Source organism: Mixophyes fleayi, chromosome 7 (assembly GCF_038048845.1).
Source record: "Mixophyes fleayi isolate aMixFle1 chromosome 7, aMixFle1.hap1, whole genome shotgun sequence".
NCBI classification, from domain to species: Eukaryota; Metazoa; Chordata; class Amphibia; order Anura; family Limnodynastidae; genus Mixophyes; species Mixophyes fleayi.
This window is the reverse complement of record NC_134408.1, coordinates 965,408-981,690: the sequence shown is the minus strand read 5'-3', so window position 1 is coordinate 981,690 and position 16,283 is coordinate 965,408. Positions and strand designations below refer to the sequence as shown.

The window sequence follows — 16,283 nt, the reverse complement described above, 5'->3', positions numbered from 1 at the left end:
AGATAGATAGATAGATAGATAGATAGATAGATAGATAGATAAATAGACAGACAGACAGACTGATAGATAGATAGATAGATAGATAGATAGATATGAGATAGATAGATAGATAGATAGATAGATAGATAGATAGATAGATATGAGATAGACAGATCGATAGATAGATAGATAGATATGAGATAGATAGATAGATAGATAGATATGAGATAGATAGATAGATAGATATGAGATAGATAGATAGATAGATATGAGATAGGTAGATAGATAGATAGATAGATAGATAGATAGATAGATAGATAGATAGATAGATATGAGATAGATAGATAGATAGATAGATAGATAGATAGATAGATAGATAGATAGATAGATAGATATGAGATAGATAGATAGATAGATATGAGATAGATAGATAGATAGATAGATAGATAGATATGAGATAGATAGATAGATAGATAGATAGATAGATAGATAGATAGATAGATAGATATGAGAGAGATAGATAGATAGATAGATAGATATGAGATAGATAGATAGATATGAGATAGATAGATAGATAGATAGATAGATATGAGATAGATAGATAGATAGATAGATAGATATGAGATAGATAGATAGATAGATAGATATGAGATAGATAGATATGAGATAGATAGATAGATATGAGATAGATAGATAGATATGAGATAGATAGATAGATAGATAGATAGATAGATAGATAGATAGATAGATAGATAGATAGATAGATATGAGATAGATAGATAGCTAGATAGATAGATAGATAGATAGATAGATAGATAGATAGATAGATAGATAGGAGATAGATAGATAGATAGATAGATAGATTGATAGATATGAGATAGATAGATAGATAGATAGATAGATATGAGATAGATAGATAGATAGATAGATAGATAGATAGATAGATAGATAGATAGATATTGTGTGAGTGCATATACCTACACACTAATTAATATTTTTTTCTATTAAAAAACAGGAGCACTCTATGGTACAGTACTTAGGCCATAATACTTATGGATAGAAATATGCATCATTAAATAGGAATGGGAGCTAATCTGACATGATGTCAGATGTCGGTATAGTCTCTGGATAATAAACTAGTGGAGACAATCCATCCAGCGTTGAATTACATACAACAGATGAGAGACCAGCCAAATAATCCTTGTCAAGTGCGAGAGGCCATAGCCATGAATGACGAAACGCGTAGGGTTCTTCTGTTTATTGTACTCGGTGTTAGATCTGGATCACTGCAAATGTTCATATTGCATTGTGGATATTTCTCCACCATCCTCCAGCTGGACGGGGGTACTACAGAGAAGCTGGAGTACAGTGGATGGATTGTCTCCACTACTTGATGTAGTGTTCAGACATCTGTCATCTTTCCAGATAAGCTCCCACCTCTATTTAATGAGGTGCATAGTTCTCTTATTTGTGTCTATAAGTTTTATGGCTTAAATAGTACACCATGAAGCACCCTCTAGTTCTGTTTCTCTCTATATATAATGAAATAATAAAATAATATAAATATAATATAATATTAGAATAGTGTAATAATATGTACTACACAAAAGGTGTATAGACTGAATTCATCAATATGCAAGTAAGATACAGATAGCAGTTGGATACACAGAGATAATTAATATGTATCTGTAGTGGTCCATGTAGAAGTAGGGCCAACGCATTTCGCCACTGGTACGAGTAGTAGAGGATGGTCTATATAATATAGAAGGCATCAGAAGAATTAATTTTGACTCAGCAGCCAGGTGGTCACTAGAAGCTTTACTAAGAGCTATTTCAGTGGAATAAAGACACAATCCAGAATGACGGAGGCACACACACTTTTCTATAATAATTGTGTCATATTCGCCTTGTTGTTACCTGGTTAAGAAAATAACCATTTTAATTACTTATCAATAAAGGTATATTTTTAATTACAATAAGGATATTATAGAAACCAAAGACCATGTGCTCTTATATTCAACTCTTTTCTTGTAAACATGATTTGCATTATGAATGATTTATATTACATGTGATATGTATTACATTATTCCATATGATTTATATTACGTGTGATATGTATTACATATGATTTATATTACGTGTGATATGTATTACATATGATTTATATTACGTGTAATATGTATTTCATATGATTTATATTACGTGTGATATGTATTACATATGATTTATATTACGTGTGATATGTATTACATATGATTAATATTACATGTGATATGTATTACATATGATTTATATTACGTGTGATATGTATTACATATGATTTATATTACATGTTATATGTATTACATATGATTTATATTACATGTGATATGTATTTCATATGATTTATATTACATGTGATATGTATTACATATGATTTATATTACATGTGATATGTATTACATATGGTTGATGTTACGTGTGATATGTATTACATATGATTTATATTACATGTGATATGTATTACATATGGTTGATGTTACGTGTGATATGTATTACATATGATTTATATTACGTGTGATATGTATTACATATGATTTATATTACGTGTGATATGTATTACATATGATTTATATTACGTGTGATATGTATTACATATGGTTTATATTACATGTGATATGTATTAAGTAGAATGTGATTTACCGGCTGTTCCGCGCTGCAGGGTTTTGTGGCTCCGAGCATGACAATACTGATTGATCACCTTCAGATAGCGGCGTGTTACATCTTTATGTGTAAACGTGAGATCAGGACAGATGAACGTGTTGCTCAAACAATGAAAGACACAAAGACGCGTTGGTTGGGACAGAGATTTTATATATATCACAATCATTTCATAATACGACCATGCTCAATACTGCACTATTGGTTTCTCAGATTGTGTTCACCAGCTGGAGACAGAAAACATGAAATTAAAGGAGAGAATAACTGAGCTGCAGGTCAGACAAAAACTAAACTGCCTCCCTATAGAGCTCCTCCCCCTCATTATACAGCCCCTCCCCCTCATTATACAGCTCCTCCTCTCTATTCTCCTTCCCCAGCTGTTCTGCTACATCCTTGTAGTACTGATCGAACCCCTCAATTATACAGCCCCTCCACCTCTTTATACATCTCCCCTTCATTATATAGCCCTCCCCTCATTTTACGGCTCCTCCCCCTCATTATACAGCCCTCCCCCTCATTTTACAGCTCCTCTCCCTCCCCATCACCCCCTCTCTATACTGATCTCCCTCAGTCACTTTCTCTTACAGAGCTTACTATAGTCTTCTTTTCCCAGTTTTATTCCAAACCCATCTCCAACCCCAGAACTCACCTTTCATGATCTTTCGCATTCTATGTGTGACCCCTGCAGGGTGAGGTGCAGGACCTGAATCTGCTGCAGTCAGACCTCCGCATAGCCGTATCTGTAGCAGAGAGATTCCGTCAGGAGGCTCAGGAGAACCTGGAGAGATGTGAGCGAGAAAACCAGAAACTGTCTGGAAACGGGTGAGAGATAACTGAGGAAGGAATATAGAGGGAACTGGTCAGTAATGGCAGGGGATGGATTGTTGTAGGAATGGATAGTAACCTGGGCTGTCGGGGATGGCAGGTATTGCCCTATGCTAGTCTTGGTTAGTGAGCAGGGACTGTAGATGACAGCTGGTAATGGACCATCGTGGTCTTGGTTAGTGAGCAGGTACTGTAGATGGCGGCTGGTAATGGACCATCGTGGTCATGGTTAGTGAGCAGGGACTGTAGATGACGACTGGTAATGGACCATCGTGGTCTTGGTTAGTGAGCAGGGATTGTAGATGACGACTGGTAATGGACCATCGTGGTCATGGTTAGTGAGCAGGGATTGTAGATGACGGCTGGTAATGGACCATTGTGGTCTTGGTTAGTGAGCAGGGACTGTAGATGACAACTGGTAATGGACCATTGTGGTCATGGTTAGTGAGCAGGGACTGTAGATGACGGCTAGTAATGGACCATCGTGGTCATGGTTAGTGAGCAGAGACTGTAGATGACTGCTGGTAATAGACCATCGTGGTCATGGTTACTGAGCAGGGACTGTAGATGACGGCTGGTAATGGACCATCGTGGTCATGGTTAGTGAGCAGGGACTGTAGATGACGGCTGGTAATGGACCATCGTGGTCATGGTTAGTGAGCAGGGACTGTAGATGACGGCTGGTAATGGACCATCGTGGTCATGGTTAGTGAGCAGGGACTGTAGATGACGGCTGGTAATGGACCATCGTGGTCATGGTTAGTGAGCAGGGACTGTAGATGACAGCTGGTAATGGACCATCGTGGTCATGGTTAGTGAGCAGGGATTGTTGATGACGACTGGTAATGGACCATCGTGGTCATGGTTAGTGAGCAGGGATTGTAGATGACGGCTGGTAATGGACCATTGTGGTCTTGGTTAGTGAGCAGGGACTGTAGATGACAACTGGTAATGGACCATTGTGGTCATGGTTAGTGAGCAGGGACTGTAGATGACGGCTGGTAATGGACCATCGTGGTCATGGTTAGTGAGCAGAGACTGTAGATGACTGCTGGTAATGGACCATCGTGGTCATGGTTAGTGAGCAGGGATTGTAGATGACGGCTGGTAATGGACCATTGTGGTCTTGGTTAGTGAGCAGGGACTGTAGATGACAACTGGTAATGGACCATTGTGGTCATGGTTACTGAGCAGGGACTGTAGATGACGGCTGGTAATGGACCATCGTGGTCATGGTTAGTGAGCAGAGACTGTAGATGACGGCTGGTAATGGACCATCGTGGTCATGGTTAGGGAGCAGAGACTGTAGATGACGGCTGGTAATGGACCATCGTGGTCATGGTTAGTGAGCAGGGACTGTAGATGTCGGCTGGTAATGGACCATCCTGGTCATGGTTAGTGAGCAGGGACTGTAGATGACGGCTGGTACTGGACCATCGTGGTCATAGTTAGTGAGCAGGGACTGTAGATGACAACTTGTAATGGACCATCGTGGTCATGGTTAGTGAGCAGGGACTGTAGATGATGGCTGCTAATGGACCATTGTGGTCATGGTTAGTGAGCAGGGATTGTAGATGACGACTGGTAATGGACCATCGTGGTCTTGGTTAGTAAGCAGGGACTGTAGATGACGCTGGTAATGGACCATCGTGGTCATGGTTAGTGAGCAGAGACTGTAGATGACTGCTGGTAATGGACCATTGTGGTCTTGGTTAGTGAGCAGAGACTGTAGATGACTGCTGGTAATGGACCATTGTGGTCTTGGTTAGTGAGCAGGGACTGTAGATGACGGCTGGTACTGGACCATCGTGGTCATAGTTAGTGAGCAGGGACTGTAGATGACGACTGGTAATGGACCATCGTGGTCTTGGTTAGTGAGCAGGGATTGTAGATGACGACTGGTAATGGACCATCGTGGTCATGGTTAGTGAGCAGGGATTGTAGATGACGGCTGGTAATGGACCATTGTGGTCTTGGTTAGTGAGCAGGGACTGTAGATGACAACTGGTAATGGACCATTGTGGTCATGGTTAGTGAGCAGGGACTGTAGATGACGGCTGGTAATGGACCATCGTGGTCATGGTTAGTGAGCAGAGACTGTAGATGACTGCTGGTAATGGACCATCGTGGTCATGGTTACTGAGCAGGGACTGTAGATGACGGCTGGTAATGGACCATCGTGGTCATGGTTAGTGAGCAGGGACTGTAGATGACGGCTGGTAATGGACCATCGTGGTCATGGTTAGTGAGCAGGGACTGTAGATGACGGCTGGTAATGGACCATCGTGGTCATGGTTAGTGAGCAGGGACTGTAGATGACGGCTGGTAATGGACCATCGTGGTCATGGTTAGTGAGCAGGGACTGTAGATGATGGCTGGTAATGGACCATCGTGGTCATGGTTAGTGAGCAGGGACTGTAGATGGCGGCTGGTAATGGACCATCGTGGTCATGGATAGTGAGCAGGGACTGTAGATGACAGCTGGTAATGGACCATCGTGGTCATGGTTAGTGAGCAGGGATTGTTGATGACGACTGGTAATGGACCATCGTGGTCATGGTTAGTGAGCAGGGATTGTAGATGACGGCTGGTAATGGACTATTGAGGTCTTGGTTAGTGAGCAGGGACTGTAGATGACGGCTGGTAATGGACCATCGTGGTCCTGGTTAGTGAGCAGGGACTGTAGATGACGGCTGGTAATGGACTATTGAGGTCTTGGTTAGTGAACAGGGACTGTAGATGACGGCTGGTAATGGACCATCGTGGTCATAGTTAGTGAGCAGGGACTGTAGATGACTGCTGGTAATGGACCATTGTGGTCTTGATTAGTGAGCAAGGACTGCAGATGACGGCTGGTAACGAACCATAGAGGTCATGGATAGTGAGCAGGGACTGTAGATGACGGCTGGTAATGGACTATTGAGGTCTTGGTTAGTGAGCAGGGACTGTAGATGACAGCTGGTAATGGACTATTGAGGTCTTGGTTAGTGAGCAGGGACTGTAGATGACAGCTGGTAATGGACTATTGAGGTCTTGGTTAGTGAGCAGGTACTGTAGATGACAGCTGGTAATGGACTATTGAGGTCTTGGTTAGTGAGCAGGGACTGTAGATGATGGCTGGTAATGGACTATTGAGGTCTTGGTTAGTGAGCAGGGACTGTAGATGACGGCTGGTAATGGACTATTGAGGTCTTGGTTAGTGAGCAGGTACTGTAGATGACGGCTAGTAATGGACTATTGAGGTCTTGGTTAGTGAGCAGGGACTGTAGATAACAGCTGGTAATGGACTATTGAGGTCCTGGTTAGTGAGCAGGGACTGTAGATGACAGCTAGTAATGGACTATTGAGGTCTTGGTTAGTGAGCAGGGACTGTAGATGACAGCTGGTAATGGACTATTGAGGTCTTGGTTAGTGAGCAGGGACTGTAGATGACGGCTGGTAATGGACTATTGAGGTCTTGGTTAGTGAGCAGGGACTGTAGATGATGGCTGGTAATGGACTATTGAGGTCTTGGTTAGTGAGCAGGGACTGTAGATGACAGCTGGTAATGGACTATTGAGGTCTTGGTTAGTGAGCAGGGACTGTAGATGATGGCTGGTAATGGACTATTGAGGTCTTGGTTAGTGAGCAGGGACTGTAGATGACAGCTGGTAATGGACTATTGAGGTCTTGGTTAGTGAGCAGGGACTGTAGATGATGGCTGGTAATGGACTATTGAGGTCTTGGTTAGTGAGCAGGGACTGTAGATGACAGCTGGTAATGGACTATTGAGGTCTTGGTTAGTGAGCAGGGACTGTAGATGACAGCTGGTAATGGACTATTGAGGTCTTGGTTAGTGAGCAGGGACTGTAGATGATGGCTGGTAATGGACTATTGAGGTCTTGGTTAGTGAGCAGGGACTGTAGATGACAGCTGGTAATGGACTATTGAGGTCTTGGTTAGTGAGCAGGGACTGTAGATGATGGCTGGTAATGGACTATTGAGGTCGTGGTTAGTGAGCAGGGACTGTAGATGACAGCTGGTAATGGACTATTGAGGTCTTGGTTAGTGAGCAGGTACTGTAGATGACGGCTGGTAATGGACTATTGAGGTCTTGGTTAGTGAGCAGGGACTGTAGATGATGGCTGGTAATGGACCATCGTGGTCCTGGTTAGTGAGCAGGGACTGTAGATGACGGCTGGTAATGGACTATTGAGGTCTTGGTTAGTGAGCAGGGACTGTAGATGACGGCTGGTAATGGACCATCGTGGTCATGGTTAGTGAGTTGGTGCTCTAGGTATGTGACGTGGCAAAACAGATATGTTGGAACCCTTCTTGTCACACAGGTCAGACACTGTGGATTGGGCCAAGACCTCTACTATGAATGGCTCTCTCCAGGGGTACCGGAGTCTTCCTCGAGGAGTCATACTGTCTTCATTGCAGGTGAGTGTACATTTCATATCTTCCTACCTGCCCTGATCTTTCTGTGCTCTCACTTCTCCATTTCCATTGCAGGAGCCCATCATGAAGTCTAGCAGCCTCATGAGTGTACCCCCCGGAAGTTCTCCATCCCAGGATTTAGGTGAGACAGAGGGAGCCTTTCTACAGGTCCCACTTTGTAAAACTTATTATGTGAGTTCTAGCATTAAATAAGAAGACACTTACACTTACAATGACATGTCTTAGGGAAGGCAAAACACACGTCAGATAAGAATCATATGTGCCCATGGAGCAATGGAGGGTACAGAATCATCATTGTCTAATGCACACTCGGCCCATGGAGCGAAATGCTGAATGGACCCACTGTATTGCTCACAGTTTTCATTGGCTCATCTGGGGCGCAGTCTAATGGGTGCCCCAATGTAACCAGGGACTCCCACAAGCCAGTCCTGGTGCCCTGGATAGGGTTAGAGCAGGGGGCACCGTGATCTGGATCAGTCAGTGACTCAGTGAGTGTATCAATAAGATCAGGGATCACAGAACGGACACAAGAGACTCAGGGATTATTATAATGTGAATAGCACCAACATATAATGTAGCGCAGTGCTGTTATAGTCCAGCGGTGTCTGAACATATAGAGAATAATAGGAGACTGAGATAGGAGCGTGTTCAGCCTGTGCCCTGTATGCAACCAGTATATGTATCTGTCGTTCCTTAGACGCTGTATCATCATCACGCAGAGAGAGAAGAGGAAGTCTGGAAACGTTACTGAACCAGTCTAAACCCACGTGCGTTATACACAGAATTATTATCTCTGGCTGTCTAATCTTCCATCGTCTGTCTCATATATCTGTCTGTCCTTATCTATGGCTAAATATAAGAACCAGCATATTAAACTGGAGACTAACTCTACGGTGCACCTACCGTTACCCTGACCCTACGGTGCACCTACCGCTACCCTGACTCTACGGTGCACCTACCGTTACCCTGACCCTACGGTGCACCTACCATTACACTGACCCTATGGTGCACCTACCGTTACACTGACTCTACGGTGTACCTACCGTTACCCTGACCCTACGGTGCACCTACCGTTACACTGACCCTACAGGGTACCTACCGTTACCCTGACTCTACGGTGTACCTACCGTTACCCTGACTCTACGGTGTACCTACCGTTACCCTGACCCTACGGTGTACCTACTGTTACACTGACTCTACGGTGTACCTACCGTTACCCTGACCCTACGGTGTACCTACCGTTACACTGACTCTACGGTGTACCTACCATTACACTGACTCTACGGTGTACCTACCGTTACACTGACTCTATGGACGGTCTACCGTTACACTGACCCTACGGTGCACCTACCGTTACACTGACTCTATGGACGGTCTACCGTTACACTGACCCTACGGTGCACCTACCGTTACACTGACCCTACGGTGCACCTACCGTTACACTGACTCTACGGTGTACCTACCGTTACACTGACTCTATGGACGGTCTACCGTTACACTGACCCTACGGTGCACCTACCGTTACACTGACCCTACGGTGCACCTACCGTTACACTGACTCTACGGTGCACCTACCGTTACACTGACTCTATGGTGCACCTACCGTTACACTGACCCTACGGTGCACCTACCGTTACCCTGACCCTACGGTGCACCTACCGTTACACTGACCCTACGGTTCACCTACCGTTACACTGACTCTACGGTGTATATACAGTTTATATGACCATTTTCTGTGCCGCTGACTGTCTGCTTATACCCCTTTGTGTAGTGAGAATTTGACTGAGGATTCTGGGTCTTTCTTCCGTCGTTATGGAGGTTCAAAGAGAGGAGTCTTCCTGCGCTGGGCCCAGGACCGAACCTGTGGGTACAAGGTGAGAGAAACAAGACACGGTCAGCAAGGTGTGAGTTGCAGCTTACATGAGCTTACAATCTACATCACATGACGTAACTCACAATTTGTTTCCAGCACGTGGTCATCACAAATTTCAGCACATCCTGGGTAGATGGTATGGCCCTTTGTGCTCTTCTTCACTCCTACCTCCCACAAAAGATCCCATATTCACAACTCCGTCCTCTGGAGAAGGTAAGACTCTTCACAGCCTATTAACACACTGCAGATATTAAATAGCAACCTCACAGGGTCCATCACCTCATGGGGTCCATTATCTCATGGGGTCCAACATATCACAATGTTCACACATCAAACAGGGTCCAACATCTAATAGGATCCATCATCTCATGAGGTTCATCACCTTTTTAAACAGGGTCCAACATCTCACGGGGTCCATTGTGTCATGGGATCCAACATCTCAGAATGCTCACTCATTAAACAGGGTCCAACATCTCATGGGGTCCATCATCTCACAATGCTCACTCATTAAACAGAGTACAAGATCTCACGGGGTCCATCATCTCATGGGGTCCATCATCTCAAAGAGTCTGTGAACAAACGTGGACTATCTTCCACAATGTCCACTCATCTCATGGGGTCCAACATCTCACAATTCTCACTCATCAAACAGTGTCCAACATCTCATGGGGTCCATCATCTCACAATGCTGACTCATTAAACAGGGTCCAAGATATCATGGGGTTCATCATCTCATCGGGTCTATCATCTCAAAGAGTCCGTGACCAAACCTGGACTATCTTCCACAATGTCCACTCATCTCATGGGGTCCATAAAATCACACTGTTCACTCATTAAACAGGGTCCAAGATCTCATTGGGTTCAACATCTCATGGGGTCCTTCATCTCACGGAGTCTGTGACCAACCGTGGACCATCTTTCAAAGTGTCCACTCATCTCACGTGGTCCATTATCTCATGGGGTCCAACATCTCACAATGCTCACTCATCAAACAGGGTCCAACATCTCATGGGGTCCATCATCTCACAATGCTCACTCATCAAACAGGGTCCAACATCTCACGGGGTCCATCATCTCATTTGACACTGTCCTGAAACTACTGAGCCTACAGCAAACATCTGCTGTGTTTTGCAGAGGAAGAATCTGCAGTTGGCTTTCCATGTCGCTGAGAGCGTTCGAATATCACCGTTGCTGGTAAGCCCCTCTCCATTTTCGGTGTTCTCCTTAGTTTTGCTTCATTTTCACTGCCCATGATTCTGATGTTTCCAACTTCCTTGCAGACTCCAGACTATATGCTCCAAACACAAGGTCCAGATTGGCAGAAAGTTCTTCTCTATGTTGAATCCATTTACCAGAAATTTGAAGCATGAGGAAGTCCTGTCATTCCTCTCCTATGATGACCAACCTCATTGAAGTCTTTTATCTCTTGAGATCCGGTGCTGTGATTGGTAGATCTCTCACAACCTCTACTCCCTATTATACATCAAGGTCTGCTGTAACTTTTATTGGGTTATTTCCTGCGGTCTACAGCTTGTTCACAGCCCTGATATCCAACTCCATGTGGCCCCAAGATGATAGTATACAGGCCCAAGTGGAATCTTGTCCTTAGATGGACTCAGGTATCTCCTGCAACCTTCTCTCATGAGTGATGGACTCAGATGAGATTGTGTCACCTGGAGATATTTGTCCAACACAAGTCTGATAGCCTTAGTCTGATAATGTGATATTAGGGATCTAAAAGGTGCTGTTGGAAGCTCTAGAATGGAGGTGGCGATGGGTGCCTGCTATAATCTGATTGGCTGGATATTTACAGTTTGATTGTGAAGATTTCTAAAATAGAGTTGTCTGTAACTGCCTGGTGTTGAGTGCGAGTGGAGTTTTACATTGAGTGCGAGTGGAGTTTTACAATAACATAAACAATTTATATTTACCATGGACTCCGTTTCCCATTTATTTCCACCGAACCTCTGCCCTCTCCTGGACAGTAACATCTGACAATCAGCTTTGTTCGGGGAATTGGTTCGATCTGTAGATGAGTTGTAGTCATCACTAATCTCCTGTCACACAGAAGCTCACTGTATACACTAGAAAACGACCCCAGACAGAGGTGATAGGATTCAGTGATACGTGAAGATAACACAGAAAATTGGAATAAGGCGCAAAAAGGACGGTAATGGAATAAACAGGTCTTCTGAGTATCACAACACAAATAGATATACATCAATATCAATAAATAAAAAATGAAGAATAAAATAAAATGGTCATAATCACAATGTAAAGCGATAACAATCCCAGTACATAGTCTTTCTTGATTCTGAATCTAGTTCCAAATGGCCAATCGAAATGCGCTCTCATACGTTTTTCCAAGATTCACCATACAGTTCATATAGATATGGGGAGAAAGCAAAAACAAGGATTCCCTTGTAGTGTAGTATTCCAAAATAGAATTGTTTAATGAACACCAATGAAATTCACTTACATTACGTAAGGGTAACAGTACACATCAGGGTATCTTTCACACACGTCTAAGTTCCTGCTGATACACCAGAGTGTGATCGCGTCTCTGTAACTTTTTCCGGATTCAGTTGTCCCAGTTACCCAACAGGAGACAAGAAAAGACAAAGATTCCCCCAATAGTGTAGTGTTCCAATATAAAATTTGATTAAAAACAATAATAAAATACAATTACATTTAGTAAGGGTAGTAATGCACATAAAGGTTTCTTTCATACGCGGCTAAGCTCCTACTCCCACGCTGAAGCGCGATCGTGTCTCCGTACCTTCTTCTACGTCTCCCCTGCAGTCATATCTGCCACAAGCCCAGAAATTCACAGGACAGTCACAATGGTCAAGATTGCTGTGACCTGCTAGAGAAGCAAAGGTGGAACTAACATAGTGTACCCCCTTCTGTTCTTTTCACCCATGATATTATATTATATTATAATCTACAAAGCAGGAGGTGCAGTAATAAACAGAGCAACATATTATAGTCCACGGCAGGAGGTGCAGTAATACACAGAGCTACATATTATAATCCATGGCAGGAGGTGCAGTAATACACAGAGCAACATATTATTCTATACTATCAAAATAAAGAACCATTTGGGTTCACAAAGCGTTTGTTCAGCAGTCCTTACACTATAGGAAACTGCTGCATCCTATAAGAACACTTTAATGCCCCCCTTGCACTAAATAGCATGTGTGGAGAGGGCACAAGATCCCAGCTGACCGTCAGCAATGTATTTATTAATATAACTGTGACAGGATGGACCGCCTATGCTAAACCTGTCTGTTGTTGCTGGGAACCGGCTGGGCTTACTTTGCCACCGTTCCCTTTCGTTATTCCAAATGCGCCCTCTTGTCGCAGTAGGAGGGGCTTATAATGCTGCCACCACTGAGCTCCTTTATGGCGCTCAGAACCACATTCCTTCTGTCACTGCTAGTGTACTCCTTTGCTGGTACACTTGGGCTGGTAACTCCGGACCTCTTACTATAGATCAGGGTGCTGTGGATGGATCCTCCCTGGCCGATCACACTGACCAGAGGTGCAGGTAACAGGCAGAGCGGTGGTACTGGAGAGCTGGCTCCAAACCTCAGACAGCCGGAGAACGGATTAGATTTAGGGTCTAATCTGTAGGTCACAGGATTACAGCGATATTGAAGAAGTTGTCAAGCAGGTCTTGAAGCAGAGTGATGTTAATGCTCAAGTGTCCCAACAAGGACAGTTCCACTAATTTAAGATATCAGTGGTCAGGTCAGATGGAACATCAGAATGATACATTTCAGTCTCTAAGTTAGTGCATTTTATACAGATTTGGACACAGCTATTTTTAGAATCAGGATGTAACCCCGTTTACCAAAACATAGATTTACATGCATTGCAAAGCCACTAATATTTATACTTAGCTATGAAATTCTTAATAACCTTGCTGTGATTTCCTGGATCTTATTTCAGAGGCAGGAGACCCACTAGCAAGTCAAAAGGTCTGACTGGCATGAATACTTCAGACAGTTGCCGAATACACATTTCCACAGAACAACAACAACAAAACAAAAAAAACCAAACAAGCCACTTCCCCACATCACAATACACCAAAGACTTGGTAAACACAGTCTCATTGTATCAGATATATACATCAGAAATAGGCATATCCTACAGAAAGGTTAAACAAGAGATGAATTTCTTCCCCTGGTCTCAGAAATAACGATTTCCTATCTCACAACATACACAATATCAAAAATAAGTGCACGTGCAATTACATAAATACCGTATTTCCCCATGTATAAGACGCACCTTTTTACCCCAAATTTTGGGTCTAAAAAAAAGGTGCGTCTTATACAATGCAAGTTCCACTTACCTGATTGAAGAAGTCGGCATCCGGTGTGAGGAGTCCCCGCTAATCAGCGCTAATCAGCTCCAACAGCTCCAGCAGCTCCAGAGGTGTTTAGCATGTCAGCCGTTACAAAAGGACCTTCAGGTCCTGCAGGCGCCTCCCACAGTGTCAGCGCTGTCAGTCACATGACTGACAGTTCCGATGATCGCCGCTGCAGATTCCTGTGTTTCCCCTACAAAAGCTGCACAGTCTTGTTGACATTAGACAAGTCACGTAGACACGCTTGGGGCAAGACTGTGCAGTAGCGCTCATTGCCTCATTGCCTCACTGCCTCATTTTGGTGTGAATGTGTAAGCTGCTCTAGTGAATCACAAATTACAAGCTACAGTGTGCTCTGTGACAAATTGCAGGCTCCTCCATAGTGTGCTCTGTGGCAAAAATTAGAAAGAGCCTTTTGATTCCTCCTGCTGCACATTGCATTGAGTTCAATAACTTTATATAATACATCTTTTTTTGCATTTTGGGCCCCAAAATTAAGGTGCGTCTTATACTTGGGGAAATACGGTAAGTGCCCTGCGCTATTTGCTTTAAATACATTTTTACCAAAAGTTATTTAATAGTGATCCAGTCACAATAACTCTCATCTATCACTGCACCATCCATATTGTCTGCTTCTGGTCACACTGATCTGCTCACTCTCTATTCATATTCCTGTCTCATGTGGTCCTTGGACAGTAGAAAGGGAATCGGCATAAACAGGATAACATTGTTCCTACTATGCGTCATTTCTCATATAACCACAAGATGGCGATGTTGCTATGAGATCCTATGAAAAAATTAATGTTTATTTACAAAGCTTTCAAACATGCAAATGTGTGTCCTGATATAGTCTCAGTGTTATGTGTGTGTGTGAAGTTCACCTTAATATACCCCCAGCCCTGCCCCCGTCTCCAGTACCCCCAGCCCTGCCCCTGGCTCCTATACCCTCAGCCCTGCCCTTGGCTCCTAGACCCCCAGCCCTGTCCTTGGCTCCTATACCCCCAGCCCTGCCCCTGGCTCCTATACCCTCAGCCCTGCCCTTGGCTCCTAGACCCCCAGCCCTGTCCTTGGCTCCTATACCCCCAGCCCTGCCCCCGGCTCCTATACCCTCAGCCCTGCCCTTGGCTCCTAGACCCCCAGCCCTGCCCCTGGCTCCTAGACCCCCAGCCCTGCCCTTGGCTCCTATACCCTCAGCCCTGCCCCCGGCTCCTATACCCTCAGCCCTGCCCTTGGCTCCTAGACCCCCAGCCCTGCCCCTGGCTCCTATACCCTCAGCCCTGCCCTTGGCTCCTAGACCCCCAGCCCTGTCCTTGGCTCCTAGACCCCCAGCCCTGCCCCTGGCTCCTATACCCTCAGCCCTGCCCTTGGCTCCTAGACCCCCAGCCCTGTCCTTGGCTCCTAGACCCCCAGCCCTGTCCTTGGCTCCTAGACCCCCAGCCCTGCCCTTGGCTTCTAGACCCCCAGCCCTGCCCTTGGCTCCTAGACCCCCAGCCCTGTCCTTGGCTCCTAGACCCCCAGCCCTGTCCTTGGCTCCTAGACCCCCAGCCCTGTCCTTGGCTCCTAGACCCCCAGCCCTGTCCTTGGCTCCTAGACCCCCAGCCCTGCCCTTGGCTCCTAGACCCCCAGCCCTGTCCTTGGCTCCTAGACCCCCAGCCCTGTCCTTGGCTCCTAGACCCCCAGCCCTGTCCTTGGCTCCTAGACCCCCAGCCCTGCCCCTGGCTCCTATACCCTCAGCCCTGCCCTTGGCTCCTAGACCCCCAGCCCTGCCCTTGGCTCCTATACCCTCAGCCCTGCCCCTGGCTCCTATACCCCCAGCCCTGCCCCTGGCTCCTATACCCTCAGCCCTGCCCTTGGCTCCTATACCCTCAGCCCTGCCCTTGGCTCCTATACCCCCAGCCCTGCCCTTGGCTCCTATACCCTCAGCCCTGCCCTTGGCTCCTAGACCCCCAGCCCTGTCCTTGGCTCCTAGACCCCCAGCCCTGCCCCTGGCTCCTATACCCTCAGCCCTGCCCTTGGCTCCTAGACCCCCAGCCCTGTCCTTGGCTCCTAGACCCCCAGCCCTGTCCTTGGCTCCTAGACCCTCAGCCCTGCCCT

General features: G+C 45.2%; 1 protein-coding gene across 1 annotated transcript in view; it reads left to right on the top strand.

Moving 5' to 3' along the window:
- The window catches only part of LOC142097138 (uncharacterized), a 28,963-nt gene extending 17,216 nt beyond the window's left edge, over positions 1 to 11,747 (top strand). Inside the window, exons 5-13 of the mRNA XM_075178751.1 lie at positions 2,893 to 2,954; positions 3,368 to 3,501; positions 7,830 to 7,926; positions 7,999 to 8,065; positions 8,642 to 8,711; positions 9,716 to 9,818; positions 9,914 to 10,030; positions 10,952 to 11,011; positions 11,098 to 11,747. Of these exons, the coding sequence (XP_075034852.1) occupies positions 2,893 to 2,954; positions 3,368 to 3,501; positions 7,830 to 7,926; positions 7,999 to 8,065; positions 8,642 to 8,711; positions 9,716 to 9,818; positions 9,914 to 10,030; positions 10,952 to 11,011; positions 11,098 to 11,187 (800 nt within the window). The 3' untranslated portion in view covers positions 11,188 to 11,747. The remainder of the gene's footprint in view (positions 1 to 2,892; positions 2,955 to 3,367; positions 3,502 to 7,829; positions 7,927 to 7,998; positions 8,066 to 8,641; positions 8,712 to 9,715; positions 9,819 to 9,913; positions 10,031 to 10,951; positions 11,012 to 11,097) is intronic.
- Positions 11,748 to 16,283: the final 4,536 nt, after the last annotated feature.